At 52.6% G+C, this 23,030-nt stretch overlaps 1 protein-coding gene across 5 annotated transcripts in view; it reads right to left on the bottom strand.

Moving 5' to 3' along the window:
- WDR59 (WD repeat domain 59) overlaps positions 1-23,030 on the bottom strand; it is a 283,191-nt gene that overhangs the window by 228,875 nt on the left and 31,286 nt on the right. For all 5 annotated transcript variants that reach the window (XM_029608874.1, XM_029608875.1, XM_029608876.1 and 2 more), the window contains exons 5-6: positions 16,443-16,523; positions 6,499-6,536 (exon numbers count right to left, since the gene is read on the bottom strand). In XM_029608874.1, coding sequence (XP_029464734.1) covers positions 6,499-6,536; positions 16,443-16,523 — 119 coding nt within the window. The remainder of the gene's footprint in view (positions 1-6,498; positions 6,537-16,442; positions 16,524-23,030) is intronic.

The raw sequence follows: 23,030 nt of genomic DNA, 5'->3' as shown, positions 1-23,030 counted from the left end.
TGGTGATCTGTTTAAACTTCAGGTAGCAATCCAGGGAAATATTTTTGTTTCATGAAGACATTTCCTTCCATTGCGAGGCAAAGTTGGCCACAAGGAGTTTTGTCCTTCCTCTGTATCGGCACTAAGGAGATGCCGAGGTGCAACAGAATATGACTGCGCATCAAGGTCTTTGGGTCTCCCTTTAATCTTGTAATGGTAAATGTTTAGGACTTTACCTCTCTCCTGTTTATGATCAAAATTATAAACAAGTTTAAAACAGAGTTTTGGCACTTGGCAACAATTAACTAAAACGAAAACCAAGCACCCACACTTAATAGCAACAGAAAAGAAAATTATTACTTACCTGCTAATTTTCGTTCCTGTAGTACCATGGATCAGTCCAGACCGTGGGTCATGTCCCCAATCCAGCAGATGGAGTCAGCCAAAACTTTGAGGGGGCGTCACCACAAGTAGAACTACCCCCTCTGCAGGAGTTCAGTATCGAGTATATCAAAGCCCGAGTAGAAAAACCCGAACCCCCTAATTGAATCAAGTTTATAGAAAAGTGGCAACAACCAGCCATGTAACTGTAATAACAGACTAACAGTGGGCGTCCTACAACGGGTAGGAGGCAACAAGGACAACACGTCAACTTGTGAGGCACTGAGGCTGGGACAACAGTGAAAAATGGACAAGTGGTGAAGTACAGAAACCCTTACCGTTCCCACGAGCAAGATGAAGCAGGAGTAGAAAACCCAAAAGCGGTGGGCGTCTGGACTGATCCATGGTACTACAGGAACGAAAATTAGCAGGTAAGTAATAATTTTCTTTTCCCTGTACGTACCTGGATCAGTCCAGACCGTGGGATGTACCCAAGCTTCCCTAAATCGGGTGGGGTCCTGCGAGGCCTGCTCGGAGAACCTGTTCACCAAAATGTCCCGTGACTGAAGAGGCGAGGTGTAGGCGGTAATGCCTCGCGAACGTGTGCAACGACTTCCAGGTAGCCGCCCGACAGATCTCCTGGGATGAGACCGAGCGCGCCTCCGCCCAGGAGGCCGCCTGAGACCTTGTAGAATGCGCTACAATGCCAGGCGGAGGCGTCCGCCCCGCCCCAACATAGGAAGCGGCAATACCCGCCTTCAGCCATCTCGCAATGGTTGTCTTGGAGGCCTGGGAGCCTTTCTTCGGACCGGACCAAAGGACAAATAGATGGTCGGAAGTCCGGAACTCGTTGGTAGCCTCCAGGTATAGACGCAGTGTGCGTTGAACATCCAAGAGTCGGAGAGACTTCGGCTCGGAGGCGGAAAAGGACGGCAACTCCACCGTCTGGTTCACATGAAAAGCAGAGACCACCTTCGGTAGGAAGGAAGGGACGGTGCGGATCGAGACTCCCGAGTCGGAGAACCGGAGGTAGGGTTCCCTGCACGATAGCGCTTGTAACTCTGATATACGCCGAGCGGAGCAGATTGCCACCAGAAATACCGCCTTGAAGGTGAGATCCTTGAGTGTCGCGGTGCGCAAAGGTTCGAACGGAGGCCCCGACAGGGCTCGCAGCACCAGGTTGAGACTCCAGGAGGGACAAGGATCCCGTAGCGGAGGCCGGAGGTGCTTGACACCCTTGAGGAACCGAGCAATGTCCGCGTGCTGCAAGAGAGAGCCCCCATCACGCAACAACGAACCAAGAGCGGCAACTTGGACTCTCACCGAGTTGTAGGCTAGTCCCTTGTCCACCCCGTCTTGCAGGAACTGAAGGATCTGAGGGACCGAAGCCGTTGTGGGGCTAGTGTCCTGGCTGGCACACCACCGCTCGAACACCTTCCAGACGCGAACGTAGGCCACCGACGTGGACGTCTTGCGCGCCCGCAGCAGCGTTGATATTACCGCCTCCGGGTACCCCCCTGCGCCGGAGGCGTCGCCTCTCAAAAGCCAGGCCGCAAGACAGAAGAGTTCTGCCTGCTCGAAAAATACCGGGCCCTGGTGTAGGAGGAAGGGGAGGTGCCCCAGTCTGATCGGGCCGTCGACCACCAGCTGCAGCAGGTCCGCGAACCAGGGTCGCCTGGGCCATTCCGGGGCGACGAAGATCACCGTCCCCGAATGTCCTTCTATTCTGCGGAGCATCCGGCCGACTAGGGGCCACGGTGGAAAAGCGTAGAGCAGCAGATGTGCCGGCCATGGAAGTGCCAGGGCGTCCACCCCCTCGGCACCGCGCTCTCTTCGCCGGCTGAAGAAGCGGGGAGCTTTGGCGTTTAGAGCGGATGCCATCAGGTCTAGGTGGGGAGCCCCCCACCGATGAACGAGAAGCTGCGTCGCCTCGTCGGACAGAGACCACTCCCCGGGATCCAGCCGTTGACGGCTGAGGAAGTCCGCTTGAACATTGTCCACCCCGGCGATGTGTGACGCTGCCAGCCGGACGAGATGACGCTCCGCCCATTGCATGAGCAGCGCTGCTTCCAGCGCGACTTGTGGACTGCGCGTGCCTCCTTGGCGATTGATGTAGGCCACGGTGGTCGCATTGTCCGATAGCACTCTGACCTCGCGGTTTCGGAGGAGCGGGAGAAAGTGCCGCAGGGCGAGCCTGACCGCCCTGGTCTCCAGACGGTTGATGGACCAAGTCGCCTCCACCGCCGACCACGTTCCTTGCGTGGCGCTGCGATCGCAGACCGCGCCCCAGCCCGCTAGACTGGCATCGGTGGTTACCACCACCCAATCCAGTAAGTCGAGGGACACGCCTCGGGCTAGGTTCGCCGGATCCAACCACCAGCCCAGACTGTCCCTGGCCTTCTGAGGAAGTGGCAGAATCATCTGGTAGTCCTGCGAGACCGGCTTCCAACGGGAGAGGAGCGCCCACTGCAAGGGCCGGAAATGTGCAAACGCCCAGGGGACCATATCTATGGTGGATCCCATCACCCCCAGGAGTTGCAGGTAATCCCAGGAGGTGGGTTCCGGTAACACAGAGAATCGTCGTATGTGATCCCGCAAAGAAAGCGCCTTGTCCTGACGCAAGAAGACTTTGCCCAGCCGGGTGTCGAAGGTCGCCCCCAAGAAATCCAAGCGCTGTGAGGGTACGAGGGAGCTCTTGGAGATGTTCACCACCCATCCCAGGGAATGCAGAAACTGTAGCACCCTGGACACGGCCGCCTGGCCATGGGTGAACGACTTCGCGCGAATGAGCCAGTCGTCCAGATAGGGATGAACCAGGATACCCTCCCTCCGGAGAGCCGCAGCCACGACTACCATAATCTTGGTGAAGGTGCGTGGTGCCGTCGCCAGTCCGAACGGGAGAGCTATGAACTGGAAATGCTGGTCCAGTATCTTGAATCGCAGAAGACGGTGATGATCCGGCCGAATGGGGATGTGCAAGTAAGCCTCCGTGAGGTCCAGGGAGGCAAGGAACTCCCCCCGATGCACCGCTGCGATCACCGACCGCAGCGTTTCCATGCGAAAACGGAGCACTCGGAGGGACTTGTTGACCTCCTTGAGATCCAGAATTGGCCGAAACGACCCGTCCTTCTTTGGCACAACGAAGTAGATTGAATAGTGGCCCAAGCCCACCTCTCCGAAGGGCACGGGCGCAATAGCGCCTATCTCCTGAAGCCTGTTCAGCGTTGACTGCACCGCCTGCCGCTTGAGGGCCGAGCCACAAGGGGAAAATACGAAGCGACTCTTCGGTGGCCGGACAAATTCCAACGCGTAACCCAGCTTTACGGTGTCCAAGACCCACTGGTCTGAGGTAATCCGCGCCCACTCCCTGTAGAAAAACTTCAGACGCCCCCCGATCCTGGGGACGGTGGAGTGGGCGACTCTGGCATCATTGTGAAGACTTGGAGGAGGGGTTACCTGTCCCGAGAGCGGGGCGCGCGGGCCTGCGGCCGCGAAAGGAGCGCGACCAGGGTTGGGCCCGGGAAGCGGGCGGCCTGGAGCCCCCCGGCCTGTAGCTCCTGTAACGCCGCTGCGCCCTGGCTCTAGTCCGGGACGACGCAAACGCCCGGGAAGGGCGATATCTATCCTCCGGGAGGCGGTGAACCGCATTTTCCCCCAGCGACTTGATGAGCTGGTCCAGATCCTCCCCAAAGAGGAACTTACCCTTGAAGGGTAGGGAGCCCAGACTCGACTTGGAAGACGTATCTGCCGCCCAATTGCGAAGCCACAGCAGCCGTCTGGCCGCCACCACCGAGACCATCGCTCTTGCCTGGACGCGGAACAGGTCATACGAGGCATCCGCCCCGTACGCCACTGCAGCTTCTAACCTGTCCGCCTGGGCGGCCTCCGCCGCTGGCAGATCCTGGGAGGTGAGAAGTTGTTGAACCCACAGGAGGCTTGCCCGCTGGGCGAGTGAACTGCACATCGCTGCTCTCATACCCAGCGCGGAGACCTCGAAGACTCTTTTCAGGAAGATCTCCAATTTGCGATCTTGTGTATCCCGCAGGGCCGTGCCCCCTGTCACCGGGATTGTCGTCCTCTTCGTGACCGCCGAGACTGCAGAGTCAACTCTCGGAACCTTGATGAGATCCAGGAAATCTTGAGGTAGCGGGTACAGCCGTTCCATGGCACGACCCACTTTCAGAGTCGCCTCGGGGGTATCCCATTCCCTCGTGAGGAGCTGCAGGAACGAGTCGTGAATGGGGAAAGCCCTCGCCCTCGGGCGCAGGGCCGCCAGGACCGGATCTCCTTTCTTTGAGGATGTGACCACCGCCGGCGCTACTGGAGCAGGCGGGTCAGGCGGCGGATCCAGATCCAGCTCCTGAATGATGCGTGGGATGAGCTCGTCCAGCTCTTCCCTCTGGAAAAGGCGCAGCGTACGCGGATCGTCCCCCTCCGTCGTGGCGTCCCCTTGCCCCAGATCCATGAAGTCCGGGTCAGGGTCCACTGGGTCCGGCGCCGCTCCCCCTGTCGCTGGCGAAACCCGAGCACGTGCGGGAAGACGAGGGGCCCCCGCTCCCGCCGCAACGGGGGGGGCCTGAGCCGAAGGCGAGGTCCGGCATATCTTGGCAGGGGGGGGGTCCACCGGTGTATCCAGGCCCTGCAGGTATGCCGTGTGCATAAGAAGGACGAACTCCGGGGAAAACCCCGGTCTCGCCGCGGGGGCTCTGGAGGGGGGCACGTCCGCGCTCTCCTGCCCCTGCGGGCCCTGCTCCGGCAGCAAGGTCGGGGGCGAGTCCGGTTCCGACTCCCTGTCATTCGCTCTCTCCTGAGGTGCCGCGGGGCGCCGAGCGCTCAAGATGGCCGCCGTTCCCGCCAGGCCTGTGGGAGGGGCCCGCCCCCGGCGTCCTGGCAGAGGCGCTAGAAAAGAGAAATCGGCAACGGGCTGTGAGGTGCCTTCCCCCCCGGGAAGACACCGGGCACAGATGCCCTCCCTGGAGATGCGGGACCCCGGTTCGCCACAAGCCGCGCAGCGCGTCGGCCCGCGGCATCGCGGTGCCGAAAAAAAACCGCGAAAAACGAAAGTGCTCATAAAGGATAAAAAAGTGAGCCTCGGGGTCCCGCGAGCCGAAACGCCGCCGCCGCGGGGGGGCCCGATGGCCTGCACTGCCCGCCGACGTGAAGAATAAGAAGGCGCGGGGGGGGCCCTCCTGGCCGCACTACCCGTGAAGAAGAAAAAGCCTGCCTGCCTGCCTTTCCGAGCCGCCCACGAGGCGCTCAAGATGGCCGCTGGCAATGTGGCAAGCGCGGAGAGGCCGGTGCTGTCGGCCTCCGCGAGGTAGCAGGGGAGTTTGGGGAGCTGAAAAGTAAAGGCAACACCAACTTACCCCGTCTGTAGAGAAAACAAGGAAGACACAAACAGAAGGTAAGCCACGCCTCCCCAAAGTTGAACCCCTCAATTAATTAATTAACTCAATCAGAGTCTTCTTTTTTTTTTTTTTTTTTTTTGTAAACAAACTTGATTCAAACCAGATTCAAAAGAGATAGGCAATAGCCCAAGAAAGGGCAGCCAAAGACAAAGTTAAAAGCTTATGCTGAATTGGGAGCACTCCAAATTCCCTACTCGCATCTGCTGGAGTCAGAAGATACTGAACTCCTGCAGAGGGGGTAGTTCTACTTGTGGTGACGCCCCCTCAAAGTTTTGGCTGACTCCATCTGCTGGATTGGGGACATGACCCACGGTCTGGACTGATCCAGGTACGTACAGGGAAGGAACATGATATGTAGTGCTGAGATGTTAAAATAGGCAACAAGCCTCACAGTTCAGAAGTTTCATCCCACACTCTGCAATCAAAGAGTCTGTGAAATAAAAGCATACTCTTAATCCAAATTCAAAAAACCAAAGCCATAGGAAAACCCTGAAAGCTGCAATTGCTACTGATGAGGCTTTTGGATTTTCCTTTTGACTCTAGTCACCCGGTCCTGATCTAGCTTGTAAACAAGGAATAAAAGGTATATTTTCATTCAACCATCTCCTTGCATCTATTTGATTGATTGTAGAGTGTGGCATTGGACTTCTGATCGCCAGTGAAGTAAATCCCGGCTCTTGGCTGTGACTGAAAGCTCAGACATGCACTACTCTGAACAGCCCATACTCACCTACTGCAGACAGCGAGACAGTGGGTTTCCTTGTGTCTCTGAAATATAGAAAACAAACAGATGAAATTCTTTCCTGCAGTTCTCAAGCAGTTTTCTAATAAGTCCATTAACAGCTATTAATCAAGTTTACTTAGGGAATAGCCACTGCTATTAACTGCATCAGTAGCATGGGATCTTCTTAGTGTTTGGATAATTGCCAGGTACTTGTAGCCTGGATTGGCCACTGTTGGAAACAGGATGCTGGGCTTGATGGACCCTTGGTCTGACCCAGCATGGCAATTTCTTATGTTCTTATGTTCAATACACGCTGTACAGGTTCAGAGGTTAGGAAGGAGAAGCCAAAAACCCTAAGTAAACCGATACTGATGAGAACACACCAGTTTAGTTGGCAGTTAGTAAAGCAATCAGCATTACCACTGTACAGCAGCCAGAACTTCAGTACAAGTATCAGGGATGTCAAATATGATGACTTCACTAAAGATGTCATAAACATGTGATGCAACGTTTCTGTGACATGTCACCTGTCTGGTACTACAAAGCCTTGGATATTTCTAGCTTGTCTTCATTTAGGAGAGCAGCTGCTTATGGAAAGAAGAAACCCAGAGGAATAAACAGATGGAAAGGAACTGCGCTTTTGCCTTCTTCTAGATTAGCGCACAAAGGCTGCTATAAGCAGGGCTGGCCAACCCACTGTGCCATCCCATGGCTCTGGTCGGGGCAGTGGCTATGGGACGGGAGGGCAGGAGGGCACCAGGTCACACAGCTAAGCCATATGCAGCAAATGAGAGTCCACCCAGCTTATCCTCTTCATTTCCTTCCCAGGTCGGTAAAAGCAGCAGGTGGCACCAAGCCTAGCTGATCCTCTTTACTCCCTTTTCCCCCAGGACAGCAGGAACAGTGGATGGTGCTTAACACAGCATTCACATCCTCTATGCGGGGCCAGTGTTTGCAGTATGCGCTGCAAGATCTTCGGGATCTGCACACTTTATTACCAGGGCACTGACCCAACACACAGGAAGTTGATGCTGTGTTAAGCACTGCTCATCCCCCTGCCAGGCAGGAAAGGCTGCAAAGCGGTCAGGCTGCAGCAGACGTGGGACCGAGAGGCCTGGGGGAAGCAAGAAGGCGCAGAGTGCTTCTGGAAGGGGTGGAGAAGGCAAGAACGTGGGGAGGCTTTCTGGGAGCTGGAAGAATATGGGGAGAGAGGGAGAAGAATGCAGGGACAGCCCTTCCAGGGTGGCAGTGAGGATGTAGGGAGAAATGTCTTTGGGTGGTGGAAGGGAAGACTGAACTTGGAATAGGGGGCACAGAGAGAGGGGAGAGGACCCAGGATTAGAGTGGGTGGAGGAAGGTATGCAAGGAGAAAGAGAGGTCAAAGGATGAAGGGGCAAGGAGAAGGGAGAAGGGGAGAGAGTGTAGCCTGGATACGGGAAGAGGAAGAGAGGACCAGTTATTGGATGGAAGGGGTGAGAGAGGAGCCTGGATAGGGGGAAAGGAATAGAGGACCAATTATTGGAGGGACGGGGTGAGAGAGGAGCCTGGATAGGGGGAAAGGAATAGAGAAACCAATTATTGGAGAGAGGGGGTGAGAGAGGAGCCTGGATAGGGGGAAAGGAATAGAGAACCAATTATTGGATGGAGGGGGTGAGAGAGGAGCCTGGATAGGGGGAAAGGAATAGAGGACCAATTATTGGAGGGAGGGGGTGAGAGAGGAGCCTGGATAGGGGGAAAGGAATAGAGAAACCAATTATTGGAGGGAGGGGGTGAGAGAGGAGCCTGGATAGGGGGAAAGGAATAGAGAACCAATTATTGGATGGAGGGGGTGAGAGAGGAGCCTGGATAGGGGGAGAGGAATAGAGAAAGCAATTATTGGAGGGAGGGGGTGAGAGAGGAGCCTGGATAGGGGGAAAGGAATAGAGAACCAATTATTGGAGGGAGGGGGTGAGAGAGGAGCCTGGATTTGTGGTATGTGGGGAATTCAGGAAGATAATGGAGAAGGGAAGAGCACAGGAAAAAAAAAAAAGACAGGAGGATTGGGGAAGGTGAGCAGGCAGGAAGAAGCAAATAGGAAGAGAAGAAAGGGGAGGAAAGGAGCAGAAGACTGCAAAAAGAGAGAAACCATTAAAACAGCCACATCAAAGGAAAGACAAGGAAAAGAAGTGAAACAGAAAAGAAAAAAGGAGGTGGATGCCAGAGAGAGAAAACAAGGAGGGAAAGCATGGAAAGAGCTGGTTTTGGGAATGCTTTCCGACACACACCCGAAGGGACGTATGCGGATACGACAGGCTACGAGAAAAAAAGGTTTTCCGTGTGAAGCTTATCTTGCAAATAATATTGGCATTTCCCTGTACGTACCTGGATCAGTCCAGACAGTGGGTTATGTCCCCAATCCAGCAGATGGAGTCAGCACAAGCTTTGAGGGGGCGTCACCCTATATACCACTACCCCCTCTGCAGGAGTTCAGTATCTTCTGACTCCAGCAGATGCGAGTAGGGTATCCTGGGTTTCTCCCATTGAGATAGGATTTTCCCTGTGCTTTTCTTATTGATTTTCGACTTTGGCCTCTGCCTATTTGTTTTTTGCTTGGATCAAGTTGTTGTGTTTAAAAAAAAAAAAAAAATGAAAAAGTTTACACTTTTGGGGAGCTGGGTTTCCCTTACCCTCTGTGTCCTCTCTCTTGCCTGTGCTGCGTTTTGGACAGGGTAAGTTTGCATTTTGTGTTGTTTCTTTCTTTTGCAGCTCTCCAGTCCTCCGGTGCCGCGCAGGTGTCGGTGGTGCCGACCTCCCCGCGCTGATTTCCTTGCCGGCGGCCATTTTGCAGCTCCTCAGGGGCTGCTGTGGCAGGCAGGCAGGCCGTTTTCGGCGGGTTGTGCGGCCAGGAGGCCCCCCCGCGGCACTTGGAGCTTCCTCCGGCGGGCAGTGCAGGCCGATCGGGCCCCCCCGCGGCGCCGTTTTGCGCTCTCTCGCGGCCCCCCCCCCGAGGCTAAAGGATTTGATTGAGGCTGTTCTTCACACGCGATCTCCATGCCGCGGCCGTCGCGCTGCTCAGCTGTGGCAGGCAGGCAGGCCGTTTTCGGCGGGTTGTGCGGCCAGGAGGCCCCCCCGCGGCACTTGGAGCTTCCTCCGGCGGGCAGTGCAGGCCGATCGGGCCCCCCCGCGGCGCAGGGGTTGCGTGGCCAGGAGGCCCCCCCCGCGGCACTTGGAGCTTCCTCCGGCGGGCAGTGCAGGCCGATCGGGCCCCCCCGCGGCGCCGTTTTGCGCTCTCTCGCGGCCCCCCCCGAGGCTGAAGGATTTGATTGAGGCTGTTCTTCACACGCGATCTCCATGCCGCGGCCGTCGCGCTGCTCAGCCTGCGGGGAGCCGGGGCCCCGCATTTCTCGGGACGACATTTGCGCTCGGTGCCCCCCCGGGGGGGAGGGCACCTCGCAGTCCCTCGCCAATTTTTACCTTCCTTTCCAGTTTGCCCGGGCAGCGTGGGCAGGCCCCTCCCCCATTCGTGGCGGGAACGGCGGCCATTTTGCATCCACAGCGCCCTGAGGGGTCTCAGGGAGCGCTGGAGGATAGGGAAGCGGTAGCGGCTTCTCTCCCAACCCTGGTACCGGAACCGGGTCCGCAGGGACAGGGTGCCACGGCCTCTCCTTCGGCCGGGGCCTCCTCGGGCAGGCCGGGGTTTTTTCCCCGGAATTTATTTTGCTTCTGCACAAGGCACATTTGCAGGGGTTGGACGCACCGGCAGGGCCTCCCCCGGCTAAGGTCCCTCGGACGGCGACTGCTTCTCAGGCCCCCCCCCCCCCGTCCTGACGGGCGTGGGGGCCCCCAAACACCCCCCCCCCCCGGTCCGGGCCCGACCCCTCCCGGGGCCGGTGGGAGCGGCACCAGACCCGGGGGCTCCTGACCCTGATGATACGGACTGGGACCAGGCGGATTCCACGCCGGAGGGGAATGATCCGCGCACGCTTCGACTCTGCCAGAGGGAAGAGCTGGACGACCTTATCCTGCTGATTCTCCAGGAGCTGGATCTCAACCCGCCGCCGGATCCGCCCGCGCCTGTAGCGCCTGCGGTCGTCACCTCGTCGAAGACGGGGGATCCGGTCCTAGCGGCTTCCCTGAAGGTCGAAAGGGCCATGGAAAAGTTGTATCCCTTGCCGGAAGATTTTCTGGACCTCTTTAGGGTACCAAAAGTGGACTCCGCGGTGTCGACGGTCACGAAGAGGACGACGATCCCAGTGACGGGAGGCGCGGCCCTGCGGGATACACAGGATCGCAAGTTGGAGGTTTTCCTCAAAAAGGTCTTCGAGCAGGCAAGCCTCCTCTGGGTGCAGCAACTTCTCACGTCCCAGGCCCTCCCTCCCGAGGAGGCCGCCCAGTCGGATAGGCTGGAAGCCACGGTGGCGTACGGGGCGGATGCCTCGTACGATCTGTTTCGGGTGCTGGCGCGTTCCATGGTTTCGGTGGTGTCGGCCAGACGTTTGCTGTGGCTTCGCAACTGGGCGGCGGATACGTCCTCCAAGTCGAGTCTAGGCTCCCTGCCTTTCAGGGGTAAGTTCCTCTTCGGAGAGGATTTGGATCAAATCATCAAGCCCCTGGGGTAAAATGCGGTTCATCGTCTGCCGGAGGACAGATACCGGTCTTCTACCGGAACTACAGACCGACGGGCTCCAGGCCCTCCGCTCCCAGGTCTCAGCCCTGGTCGCGTTCCTTTCGCGGGCGCCGGCCCGCACGCTCCACCCCCGGGACGGGACTCCCCTCTCCCAAATCCTCGCAAGGATGCCAGGCTCGCCCACTCCGTCGTCCCCAGGATTGGGGGTCGGCGGGCGTTATTCTACAAGGAGTGGGTGCACATCACCTCGGACCAGTGGGTCCTGGACACCATAGAACACAGCTACGCTTTGGAGTTTTGTCCGCGTTCCGTAGGGCCGGTTCATCTTCTCCACCTGCGGATCGGGTCCCGAGCGAAGGGCTGTGCAGTTAACGCTGGACAGGCTCCGGGAGATAGGCACTATTGCGCCCGCGAGGTGGACTTGGGCCATTATTCGATTTACTTCGTGGTGCCAAAGAAGGACGGTTCCTACAGGCCCCTCCTGGATATCAAGGAAGTCAACAAGTCCCTCCGGGTGGTCCGGTTCCGCATGGAAACGCTGCGGTCGGTGATTGCGGCGGTGCATCGGGGGGGAGTTCCTCGCCCCCTGGGATTTGACGGAGGCATACCTGCACATTCCCATCCACCGGGAACATCATTGCCTTCTCAGGTTCAAGATTCTGGACCAGCATTTCCAATTTATAGCCCTCCCATTCGGGTTGGCGACGGCCCCGCGCACTTTTCCCAAGATCATGGTAGTGGTGGCGGCTGCCCTTCGGAAGGAGGGCACTCTAGGCCATCCATATCTGGACGATTGGCTCGTTCGAGCGAAGTCTTTCTGCCACGGCCAGAAGGCGGTGACCAGGGTAGTACAGTTCCGGCGGTCCCTGGAATGGGTGGTGAAGTACAGTTCCGGCAGTCCCTCGCATGGGGGGTGAATTTTTCCAAGAGCTTCCTCGTGCCCTCGTAGCGCTTGACGCCCGTCTGGGCAAGGTTTTTCTGCGGCAGGACAAGGCGCACTCCTTGCGGGATCACATACGGCGGTTCTCTGCGTTACCAGATCCCACCTCCTGGGACTACCTGCAGCTCCTGGGGGTGATGGTCTCCACCATCGACATGGTCCCTTGGGCGTTTGCGCGCCTCCCGCCGCTACAGCGAGCTCTCCTTTCCCGTTGGAAACCGCCCTCGCAGGACTACCGGGTGACCCTCCCTCTGCCGCAAGTGGCCAGGAACAGTCTGCGCTGGTGGTTGGATCCGGCGAATCTGGCTCGCGGCGTGTCCCTCGCTCTGCCAAATTGGTTGGTAGTCACCAACGACGCCAGTCTCGTCGGCTGGGGGGCAGCCTGCGACCACAGCTCCACGCAGGGGACGTGGTCCGAGGAAGAGTCGAAATGGTCCATCAATCGTCTGGAGACCAGACAATATTATCGGACAACGCGACCACCGTGGCCTAGATCAACCGACAAGACGGCACTCGCAGCCCGCGGATCGCGCTCGAGGCAGCGATGTTGATGCAGTGGGCGGAGCGGTTTTCTGGTCCGCCGGGCGGCCTCGCACATCGCAGGGTTGGACAACGTCCGGGCAGATTTCCTCAGTCGTCAACTACTGGATCCCGGGGAATGGTCACTATCCGACGGGGCGATGCAACTGCGTGTCCATCGGTGGGGGACCCCTCACCTGGATCTGATGGCGTCCGCGCACAACGCCAAGGCTCCCCGTCTCTTCAGTCGCCGGAGGGAGCGAGGTGCGGAGGGAGTTGATGCTCTAGTGCTCCCATGGCCGTCCCATCTCCTTCAGAACACCCCGCAGAATAGAGTATCATCAGGGGACTGTGATCTTCGCGGTCCTTCTACAGCCGGTGATCGACAGACCCATCCGACTCGGGCATCTGTCGCGGAACTCTTCTGTCTTGCGGCCTGGCTTTTGAGAGGCGCCGCCTCCGGCGCCGGGGCTACCAGGAGGCGGTACTGTCCACGCTGTTGAGTTCACGAAAGACGACGACGTCGATAGCCTATGTTAGGGGCTGGAAGGTGTTCGAGTTGTGGTTTGCCGGTCAGGACACGGGACCAACTGAGGCTTCTGTTCCTCAGATCCTCCAACTTCTGCAAGCGGGAGTGGACAAGGGGCTCGCCTATAATTCCCTGCGGGTCCAGGTGGCCGCCCTGGTTCGCTATTGTGTGATGGGGATTCTCTACTGCAGCACCCGGGTATTGTTCGATTCCTCAAGGGTATTAAACATCTGCGGTCTCCATTGCGGGATCCTTGTCCCTCCTAGAGTCGAGCCACTGCGTAGTACAACGCTTAAGGATCTCACCCTTAAGGCAGTGTTCCTGGTGGCAATCTGTTCCGCTCGTCGCATATCGGAACTGCAGGCTCTGTCGTGTAGAGAGCCTTATCTGCGTTTTCTCCGACTCTGGAGTTTCCATCCGCACCGCTCCATCTTTTCTCCCGAAGCTGGTGTCTGCATTCCATGTGAATCAGACGGTGGAACTGCCGTCCTTCTCGTGTTTTGAGCCGAAATCTCTACGACTCTTGGAAGTCAAGCGCACTCTGTGTATCTATCTGGAGGCTACGAGTGCGTATCTATCTGGAGGCTACGAGTGTGTTCCGGCCGTCGGACCATCTCTTCGTCCTTGGGTCGGGTCCCAAGAATGGGGCCCAGGCCTCGAAGACGACGATTGCCAGATGGCTGAAGGCTGGCATTGCAGCTTCCTACATTGGGGTGGGGCGGACTCCCCCACCCGGCATTGTCGCGCATTCTACACGTGCTCTGGCGGCCTCTTGGGCGGAGGTCCGCTCGCTCTCTTCTCCAGCAATCGGTGGAGCAGCCACCTGGAAATCGTTGCATACGTTCTCAAGGCACTATCGCCTCCATCTCGCCTCTACTGTCCCTGGACATCTTGGCGAACAGGTTCTACGAGCAGGCCTCGCAGGACCCCACCCGATGTAGGGAAGCTTGGGTACATCCCACTGTCTGGACTGATCCAGGTACGTACAGGGAAAAGAAAATTATTATTTACCTGCTAATTTTCGTTCCTGTAGTACCATGGATCAGTCCAGACGCCCACCGCGTCTGGGTGCTCTGCCTGCTCGGTTCTTTTCTGTGGCTGTGTTTTCTTACAGCTTCCGCTCTTACTGCTTTCGCAGTTCCCCACAGGTTGTCTTGCTGTGTTTTTCGCCTTTCCTACCCGTTGGTAGGATCTTTACAGTTCTAGTTCTTATAGGTACCCGGTTGTTGTTGCCGGTTCTTTTTCAACTTGATCCATTAAGGGGTTCGGGTTTTCTACTCGGGCTTTGATATACTTGATACTGAACTCCTGCAGAGGGGGTAGTGGTATATAGGGTGACGCCCCCTCAAAGCTTGTGCTGACTCCATCTGCTGGATTGGGGACATAACCCACTGTCTGGACTGATCCATGGTACTACAGGAACGAAAATTAGCAGGTAAATAATAATTTTCTTTTCTTGTGCACCCCATGTTTTGCTGTGCACCGGGTTCCCAAGCTGTGCACGTGCACGCAGCCTAAAGGGAACAGCGACAGGGGGCGTAGCTGTGGAAACTGGAGGGTGTGGGGGTACGAAGGAGCACAGGTGGGGTGAGGTCTGTGTGGACGGTGCACGTGGGGGTACAGGGCTGCGTGCGGTATATCTGGAAGAATGGATGTGGGTGGGGGGTGATTTTGGGTGGATAGGGATTTGTGGAGAGGTTGTGTGTATGGGGTTCAGGTCCTTAAACCCATCCCACCCCACCCATGTGAAAATAAAATCCCTGCCGAGTCACCCGGTCCCCACAGCTCCATCGCTGCTTCTGACAGAGAGGCAGCACTGGAAGCATAAACTGAGCTTTTCTGTGAACAGTGTTCAAACACTCATTTTTTGTTGAGTTAAAAAAAAAGAGAAGCTTGTAGAGGTTTCCATCAGAATCCAAGAATCCATAGGAACGGGAGTAAGGTGAGGGGGAATTAGCACAGTAATCAATCACAGAGAGCAGCAAAACAATTAGCACCAACTCTGATTTTAAGGCAATCGTAAGAGGGTTGAAGGCCATAATCTTATGAGCTTCTTTCAACCTCACAAAGTACACAATAGTATAAGAGCAAGGACTGGTTATATTATCAACTGAGATTAAAAGGTGAAGCATAATCTGCACAGATTTTACAAAATTATGCTCCTCACCTTAGCAAAAGCAGTAAATATCAATTTTTATTTTTCTGGGGCCTCTCTACCACCTCCAGGGGTCACGGTCGCCTCTCTCCAATACCTAAACTTACGGTCTTCATTGCCAATGCTCTTTAGACTCCGCTCTAGATGATGTTTCCGAGCCACTGCAGCACATCCCAGCCACCCACCTCTCCTCACTCAGGTCCCCACACTCCTCGCTGCGCCTTTCTCAACCGTAGCTTGCTCAATCTCATTCTTGATTGGTTACCAGCTGCCTCCCCTGCCTTCGTGCAGTCCCTGAAACCCACCCCTTCTACCTGCCTCCTACATACGCTGGTTCTTCTTTCCTAACGGAGTCCACACACGCATGAGCTTCCCACAGCACTAGGACGTCGTTTTTACCCAACCACCCTTAGAAAAACAGAAGATAGTCCCTTTAAAAGTCTATAGGGAAAGGACAGGTTTTCCCTATTATTTAAAGTACCTTCGTGGCTTACCTAGAGTGTGTCCCTTTTTTGTTCGGTTTTTTGAATTTTATATTTACAAGTATCTTCCAAACAGATTTTTAAAAAAAGGGGGAAACATTATTTTAAAATCACTTAAGTTGGGCAGACACTAGCAAATCAAAAATGAAAAAAAACAAAAACAAAAAACAACCAACCAAATAAAGGGACATTTTAGGTAAGCCAAGAAGGTGTTCTAAGTCTTAGGAAAAAACTGTCTTTCCCCTTCAGACTTTCAAGGAACAGAACCAAGCAGCAGACATGGGTTTTAACCAGTCTCAGGGTCCTCACGGGAAATGTGAGTCTTGAAATGCTCTCGTGCTCAAATATTCTAGCTGGCCAAAGAGCAGTAATGGAACTAAAACTTTGGAAGCTGCATCCAGCTCACAGTCCCCATGCTTGCCTAGACTGCCAAGCCTATGTCCTGATCTCACATGCTCAGTGCAGCTCTACTATGAGGATAAAATTCCACTGGTAAATGTCTGAAGCGACAGTGTATTGAAAAAGGCAGCATTTAATTTGAGATAGGCAGGAGAAACAGATCATTTAAATGAGGGAAAATCAATTACAACAAATTGCAAGGAAGCAAGGTTAATATCAGTGAGCGCCCTTAAATGAGTCACAGTGGGAGTAGACATCTGTCCCAAAAGCCCAAAACAGCAAGAATAAAGCCAAAGAAAAGGTTCCCTAAGGGCTCTTACTTGATATCCCAAATGTAAATGTAGGTGTCCACAGAGCTAGTCACCAGCAAATCTGGCTCAAACACAGCCCAGTCCAAATCACTACAAAAAAGCAAAGGAGAAGAAAATCAGATTTCCTGTAATAAGCACCTAAACCAAATATGAAATTCCCTTAAAAAATAGGAAAACTGGTTCTTACCTGCTAAATTTTCACTCCTGTAGTACCACAGATCAGTCCAGACTCCTGGGATTTGCCTCCCTGCCAGCAGATGGAGACATAGAAAGTTTCACTGACACTGTACATAACTCAGTGTGCCACCTGCAGACCCTCAGTATTGACCTGTACCCAAGCCAAGATGACAGCAACAACCATAAATTTCTAAACAAACTTCCTCCCTTCCACTGAGTCGCAAGAAGGTGAAGTTACCCAAAAAGACAATGGAAAACTCGTTTCCCAAATTTAACATAAGCAATCAGCACTGAAAACAGTCAACGTCGCCACACTATATACAAAGCTATAGTATGAGCGGCAGACTCTTCCCGCTCATCCAGTAAATGGGCGGGTCTCTGGACTGATCTATGGTACTACAGGAACAAAAATAGCAGGTAAGAACCAATTTTCCTTTCCCTGTATGCATCCAGATCAGTCCAGACTCCTGGGATGTACCTAAGTTCCCCTTAAGTCAGGTGGGACCTGGAGCGTTCCACTCGTGGAACGCTCTCACCAAAGCACATGGAAGCCAGAGCCCCAACATCCAAGCGATAATGCCTAGTAGGGATGTGAATCGTTTTTATAACGAATTGAAATATCGTACGATATTTTTTAAATTCGTTATAAAATCGGTTAAATCATGAAACGAATACTTTTCCCCCGAATTTTCAGGAAAAATCGTTTTTCGGGTTAGTGCGCGCTAACTCGCGTAAGCGCGCACTAACAAAAAACCGTTTATTTTTGTTATTTTTTTGTTAGTGTGCACTAAGCTGAAAAATGATTTTTTACTAAAAAAAAGCTGATCCTCAGGAAAACAAGATTTTCCCGCGGCCACATGAACCCGAAAGCACAAACAATCGGGCACCCAATGCACATCCCTATTGCCTAGTAAAAGTGTGCAATGACATCCCAGTAGCCACCTAGCAAATCTAATGCAGAGACACCTGCTGTGACTTAGCCCAGGAAGTCACCTGAGAACATGTCGAGTGCGCCCTTAACCCCCCCAGCAGCGGGCACCCTTTAGAAATGTAAGTTGACTCGATCGCTTCCTTCAGCCACTGCACAATTGTAGCTTTAGATGCCTTACTTCCCTTCTTTGGACAGCTCCACAGTATAAAGAGGTGATCTGATCTACAAAGAGGTGATCCAATCTATGGAAATTATAAATGACCTTTAGATACCTCAATAATGCATGCCTCCCATCTAAGTGCCTAAGCTCCCCCAGGTAAGGCGTAGAGGAATCTGTAAATGCTTGAAGCTCCACTGTCTAACTAAGATGGAATGCCAAGACTACTTCAAGCAGAAAAGACGACACCATGCATAAAGATACCCCCGAATCAGACATCTGTAGGAAGGGATCTCAACATGACAGTGCCTGGAGCTCCGAAATTCTCCAGGCTGAACAAATAGTCACCAAGAAAACTACTGTAAGAATCAAGTCCTTAACTGTAGCTCTCTTTAGTGCTTCAAAACAAGCCTCACACAATCCTCTAAAGCAGAGCTTTCCAAACTTTTCATGTTGGTGGCACACGTTTTAGACAAACATAATTTCACGACACAGTAATTCAGTCTACTAGCAAACCAGTGGTTAAAGGATAAATGAACAAAACGTATTTCGACAATTTATGTATATTTCCTTAAATATATATATACATTTTTGTGGATTACATAATGTTACACCCATACTGACCCCCAAGCAGCTCCCATTCATTCTCACACCGCTCCCTCCCCACCCCCCAGGCATGCACACATTCATTCTCACACACATACACAGAGGCAGGCACCAATTTATTCTCACACACACACATACACCACACACAGGCAGGCACCTATTCTCACACAGACAGACCCCAGGAAGACACCCATTCATTCTCATACACAGACACACCCTCAGGCAGGCACCCATACATTCACACATACACCCCCAGGCAGACTCCTATTCATACACATGCACACACTGAAGGCAGACCCCCTCTCTTTCTTTTGCCAGCAACCTCAGAGCCTCTCATTCCTCTGCTACTGCTGTCACTGCTGCCATGTGGATATTTGGGGAGGTGCTGATTGCTGCTACTGGCACTGAAGCCCGTTCTGCTGCCTCCTCAGTGCAGGCCCCCATAGTATTAAATATTTGCGGGCTTCCACTTCCTCCATGCCGATCTCGTACATCGCAAGATCGGCATAGAGAAAGTGCTACTCTTGCTCATTCCCAAAGATAACATATGCCAATCACTAAAAAGTAATTATTTTTTTTACCTTTGCTGTCCGATCTTAGTTTTCTAATCGGTTGGGCACAGGCTTTTTTTTCCCACATTCCTTTTACAGGGTCTTTTTTTTTTCTATTTCTTTTCTCTCCATCTGTCTTCTTCCCTCAAACACACAATCAGGTTCTCATTCTCACAGCGGCCCTACTACCGGGTTTCCTCCTCTTCTCGGGCCACCGCAACGTGGGATATGCAGCGGCCCATTAACGCTGCTCTTCTTCTGTACATGGCAGATGCTCCTACTCCTTCCTGCCCACGTGGCTCTGGCAACATTTTTCTTCCGGGGCTGCGCAGGCAGGAAGGAGGAGGAGTGAACATGACCCTTTTCTTAGGGCTGTGGTGAGGTAAGCTCCACCACGGCCCCGCCGATCTTCCCTGCTGTAGTTCCCTGCTTCCGTCGGCCCTGCTGCTATGTGGACCGGACGACACACCTTCACACTACAGGCAATACACTAACATGTCGCGACACACAGTTTGGAAAGCTCTGCTCTAAAGACTAGATTCAGATTCCAAGACGGACAAATATTCTGCACCTGTTTAAATTTTGTTACTTTTAATATTATTTTATTCTAACTTTGTTTTATGATTGTATTATATTTTAGTTTTATTATGTAATGTTTTATTCTATGTTTATATTGTTTTAATTTGTTCTGTTTGTAATAAGTATGTATGTTTTATTATGTTCATCGCCTAGACCTTTTTTGAGTTAGGAGATACATAAATTCAATAAAATGTAAATAAGTTCTTAGCTCCCCGAAGGAACCATAGAAATCCAGATGTGCAGACAGAATACCCTTGCACCTTACCCTGAAGACAACCCAATGTTGCTATCTGGACTCTCAGAGAGTTAAAGGCCAGTCCCTTGACCAGAACCTTTCTGTAGAACAGCCAAAATATGTGACACTAAAGTCTGAACAGGCTAAGGATGCACTCCATCAACAGCAGACCAGGACTTGAAGATCCTCCAAACCGCACGTGTCAAGGGTGTAGAATGTCGCCCTAGCCTGCAGCAAGGTAGAAATAACTGTTTTGAAATATCCCCTCTATCTCAGTTGTCCCCTCGCAGAAGCAAAGCTGCGAGACAGAAGCGAGTCGACTGATCCAAAAATATTGGGCCCTGGTGGAAAAAAAGAAAAAAGACTGATGTCTGATCCTCAGGAGCCCTTCTATGGCCATGTTGATCAGATCTGGGATTCATTGTCGATGTGGCCACCCTGGAGCTACCAGAATCACATTGGCCAGATATTTCTCTATCCGTCATAATCCCTTGTCCAGTAGAGGCCATGGAGGGAAGACAAAGAAGAATCCCTCGAGTCCACAGCAGCACCAGAGCTCAGATTCCTTCCGTATCAAGTTCTGTTCAGCGACTGTAAAACTGTGATGCCTCGGTGATCTCTTTGGTTGGGATACCCCCCATCTTCCGTGAATGAGACATCGCTGCCTCCAACTGCTCCCATACCTCGGGATTTAACTTTCTTCGACTGAGAAAATCCACCTGAACATTGTTCACTCTGGTGATGTGAGACACTGCCAGACGCTCCAAGTGCTGTTCTGCCCAGAGAATCAACTCCTGGGCCTCTACAGCCACCACCTGATTCCTACTTCCACCTTGACAGTTGATGTAGGCTACCATCATGGCATTGTCCGATAGGATCCATACTGGATAACCACGTAACCTTGGCAGACAGGCTAGCAACGCAAAATGCACCACTCTCATCGCTAACCAACTGATATACCATGAGGCCTCCTGTTTCGACCACTGGCCCTGCATCAACTGATCTTGCCATACCAGCCTCCATCCGGAGAGGCTTGCATCAGTGGTGACTATTACCCAATTCGGAACCTCCAATTCCACACCATGTTCGAAACTGGTGCGAGTAAGCCACCAAGAAAAACTATCCCTGGCTTCCCCCTCTAAACGGAAAAGAAATATAAACTCTTCCAATAATGGATTCTAGCGGGAGAGAAGAGCCCCGTGTAGATGCTGCATATGTGCAAATGCCCAATGCATTCATTCCAATGTCGATGCTATAGAGCCCAGGATCTGTAAACAGTCTCAGACACAGGACACTGAAAGCTCTAGCAGAAGCCTAATCTGATTCTGCAATTTCAGCAATCTCTCTCTGTGAGAAACGCTCTCTCCACCAGTGAGTCGAACTGAGCTCCCAGATACTCCAGAGTTTGAAAGAAGATTAAATGGCTCGTTGCTAGGTTCACCACTCATCCTAGAGACATCAAGCACATCGGTACCTTTTGTACTGATTATCAACAGAGGTCCTCTGACTTTGCAAAATTGAGCCAGTCGTCCAGATACGCATGCACCAACACACCCTCCTTTTGCAAAGCGGCCTCCCCTACCACCATCACCTTGATGAAATTACATGAAGCCATCGCCAGCCGAAGAGAAGAGCTCGAAACCGAAAATGTTGCTTTAGGACCATGAACCTCAGGAATCTCTGGTGCTCTGGCCTGATGGCCATGTGTAGATATGCCTCTGTCAAGGCGAAAGATGCCAAGGAGAGTTCCTTTGTTTACTACCGCTATGACAGACCTCAGAATTGAACCTCAGAGTCTCCATGCAGAAACAGGGAACCTTGAGAGTCACATTTACATTCTTTAAATCTAATATCTCTTGAATGGGATATATATGGGGGGGCAAACTGAATGCTTAACTTAAAATTGATCTAAGCGTGTTCAGGGTCTGAGCCAACAACTCAGCAAAATATCGTTGTGAAAAAAAGAATGAGAACCGCTCATTCTCAGATTCTCATTCTCATGCTCAGATTCTATCATATGCAATTTCCCCCTCTTCAAGACGTGAGAAAGCCTATTCCCTATCAGAATCCTCCGATGTCTCGTGATCCACATCACCTTGAACGTTTCCAGGGACAACCTTCCCTGCGGCATTTGCCCACCGTGACTGATAAATGGGAAGCCAAAGCATGCGATCCCATATAGTAGGATGCTTCACCTTTGCTGCGCACCCCTGCAGAAAGGTCTACAAGCCCTGGAAACATTCCACCCAAGGAGGATGATTGATACCAGAGCCCTTAAGCCCAAACTTGCTCTCTCCAATCTCTCCCTCTTGGAGAAGCTTCTGCCCTTGGGAAAAAGGGAGGAGGAGAACTGACCATTAGAACATAAGAAATTGCCATGCTGGGTCAGACCAAGGGTCCATCAAGTCCAGCATCCTGTTTTCAACAGAGGCCAAACCAGGCTACAAGAACCTGGCAATTACCCAAACACTAAGAAGATCCCATGCTACTGATGCAATTAATAGCAGTGGCTATTCCCTAAGTAAACTTGATTAATAGCCGTTAATGGACTTCTCCTCCAGGAACTTATCCAAACTTTTTTTGAACCCAGCTACACTAACTGCACTAACCATATCCTCTGGCAACAAATTCCAGAGCTTTATTGTGCATTGAGTGAAAAAGAATTTTCTCCAATTAGTCTTAAATGTGCTACTTGCTAACTTCATGGAATGCCCCCCTAGTCCTTCTATTATTCGAAAGGTCCACCTGTAATGTATCGCAATCTGTTTGTGATTTAACTACTCTGAATAATTTTGTATCATCCGCAAATTTGATAACCTCACTTGCTGTATTCCTTTCCAGATCATATATATATATATATATATATATATATATATATATATATATATATATATATATATATATTGAAAAGCACCGGTCCCTGAGGCACTCCACTGTTTACCCTTTTCCACTTAGAAAATTGACCATTTAATCCTACTGTTTCCTGTCTTAACCAGTTTGTGATCCACGAAAGGACATCGCCTCCTATCCCTTGACTTTTTAGTTTTCGTAGAAGCCTCTCATGAGGGACTTTGTCAAACGCCTTCTGAAAATCCAAATACACTACATCAACTGGTTCACCTTTAGCCACATCTATTAACCCCTTCAAAAAAATGAAGCAGATTTGTTAGGCAAGACTTCCCTTGGGTAAATCCATGTTGACTGTGTTCCATTAAACCATGTCTTTCTATATGCTCTATGATTTTGATCTTGAGAATAGTTTCCACTATTTTTCCCAGCACTGAAGTCAGGCTCACTGGTCTATAGTTACCCGGATCGCCCCTAGAGCCTTTTTTAAATATTGGGGTTACATTGTACCTGA

The sequence above is a fragment of the Rhinatrema bivittatum genome, chromosome 7, assembly GCF_901001135.1.
Source record: "Rhinatrema bivittatum chromosome 7, aRhiBiv1.1, whole genome shotgun sequence".
In the NCBI taxonomy this organism is placed as follows: Eukaryota; Metazoa; Chordata; class Amphibia; order Gymnophiona; family Rhinatrematidae; genus Rhinatrema; species Rhinatrema bivittatum.
Note: the sequence above shows the minus strand (reverse complement) of the source record. Positions and strands in the feature narration are given on the sequence as shown.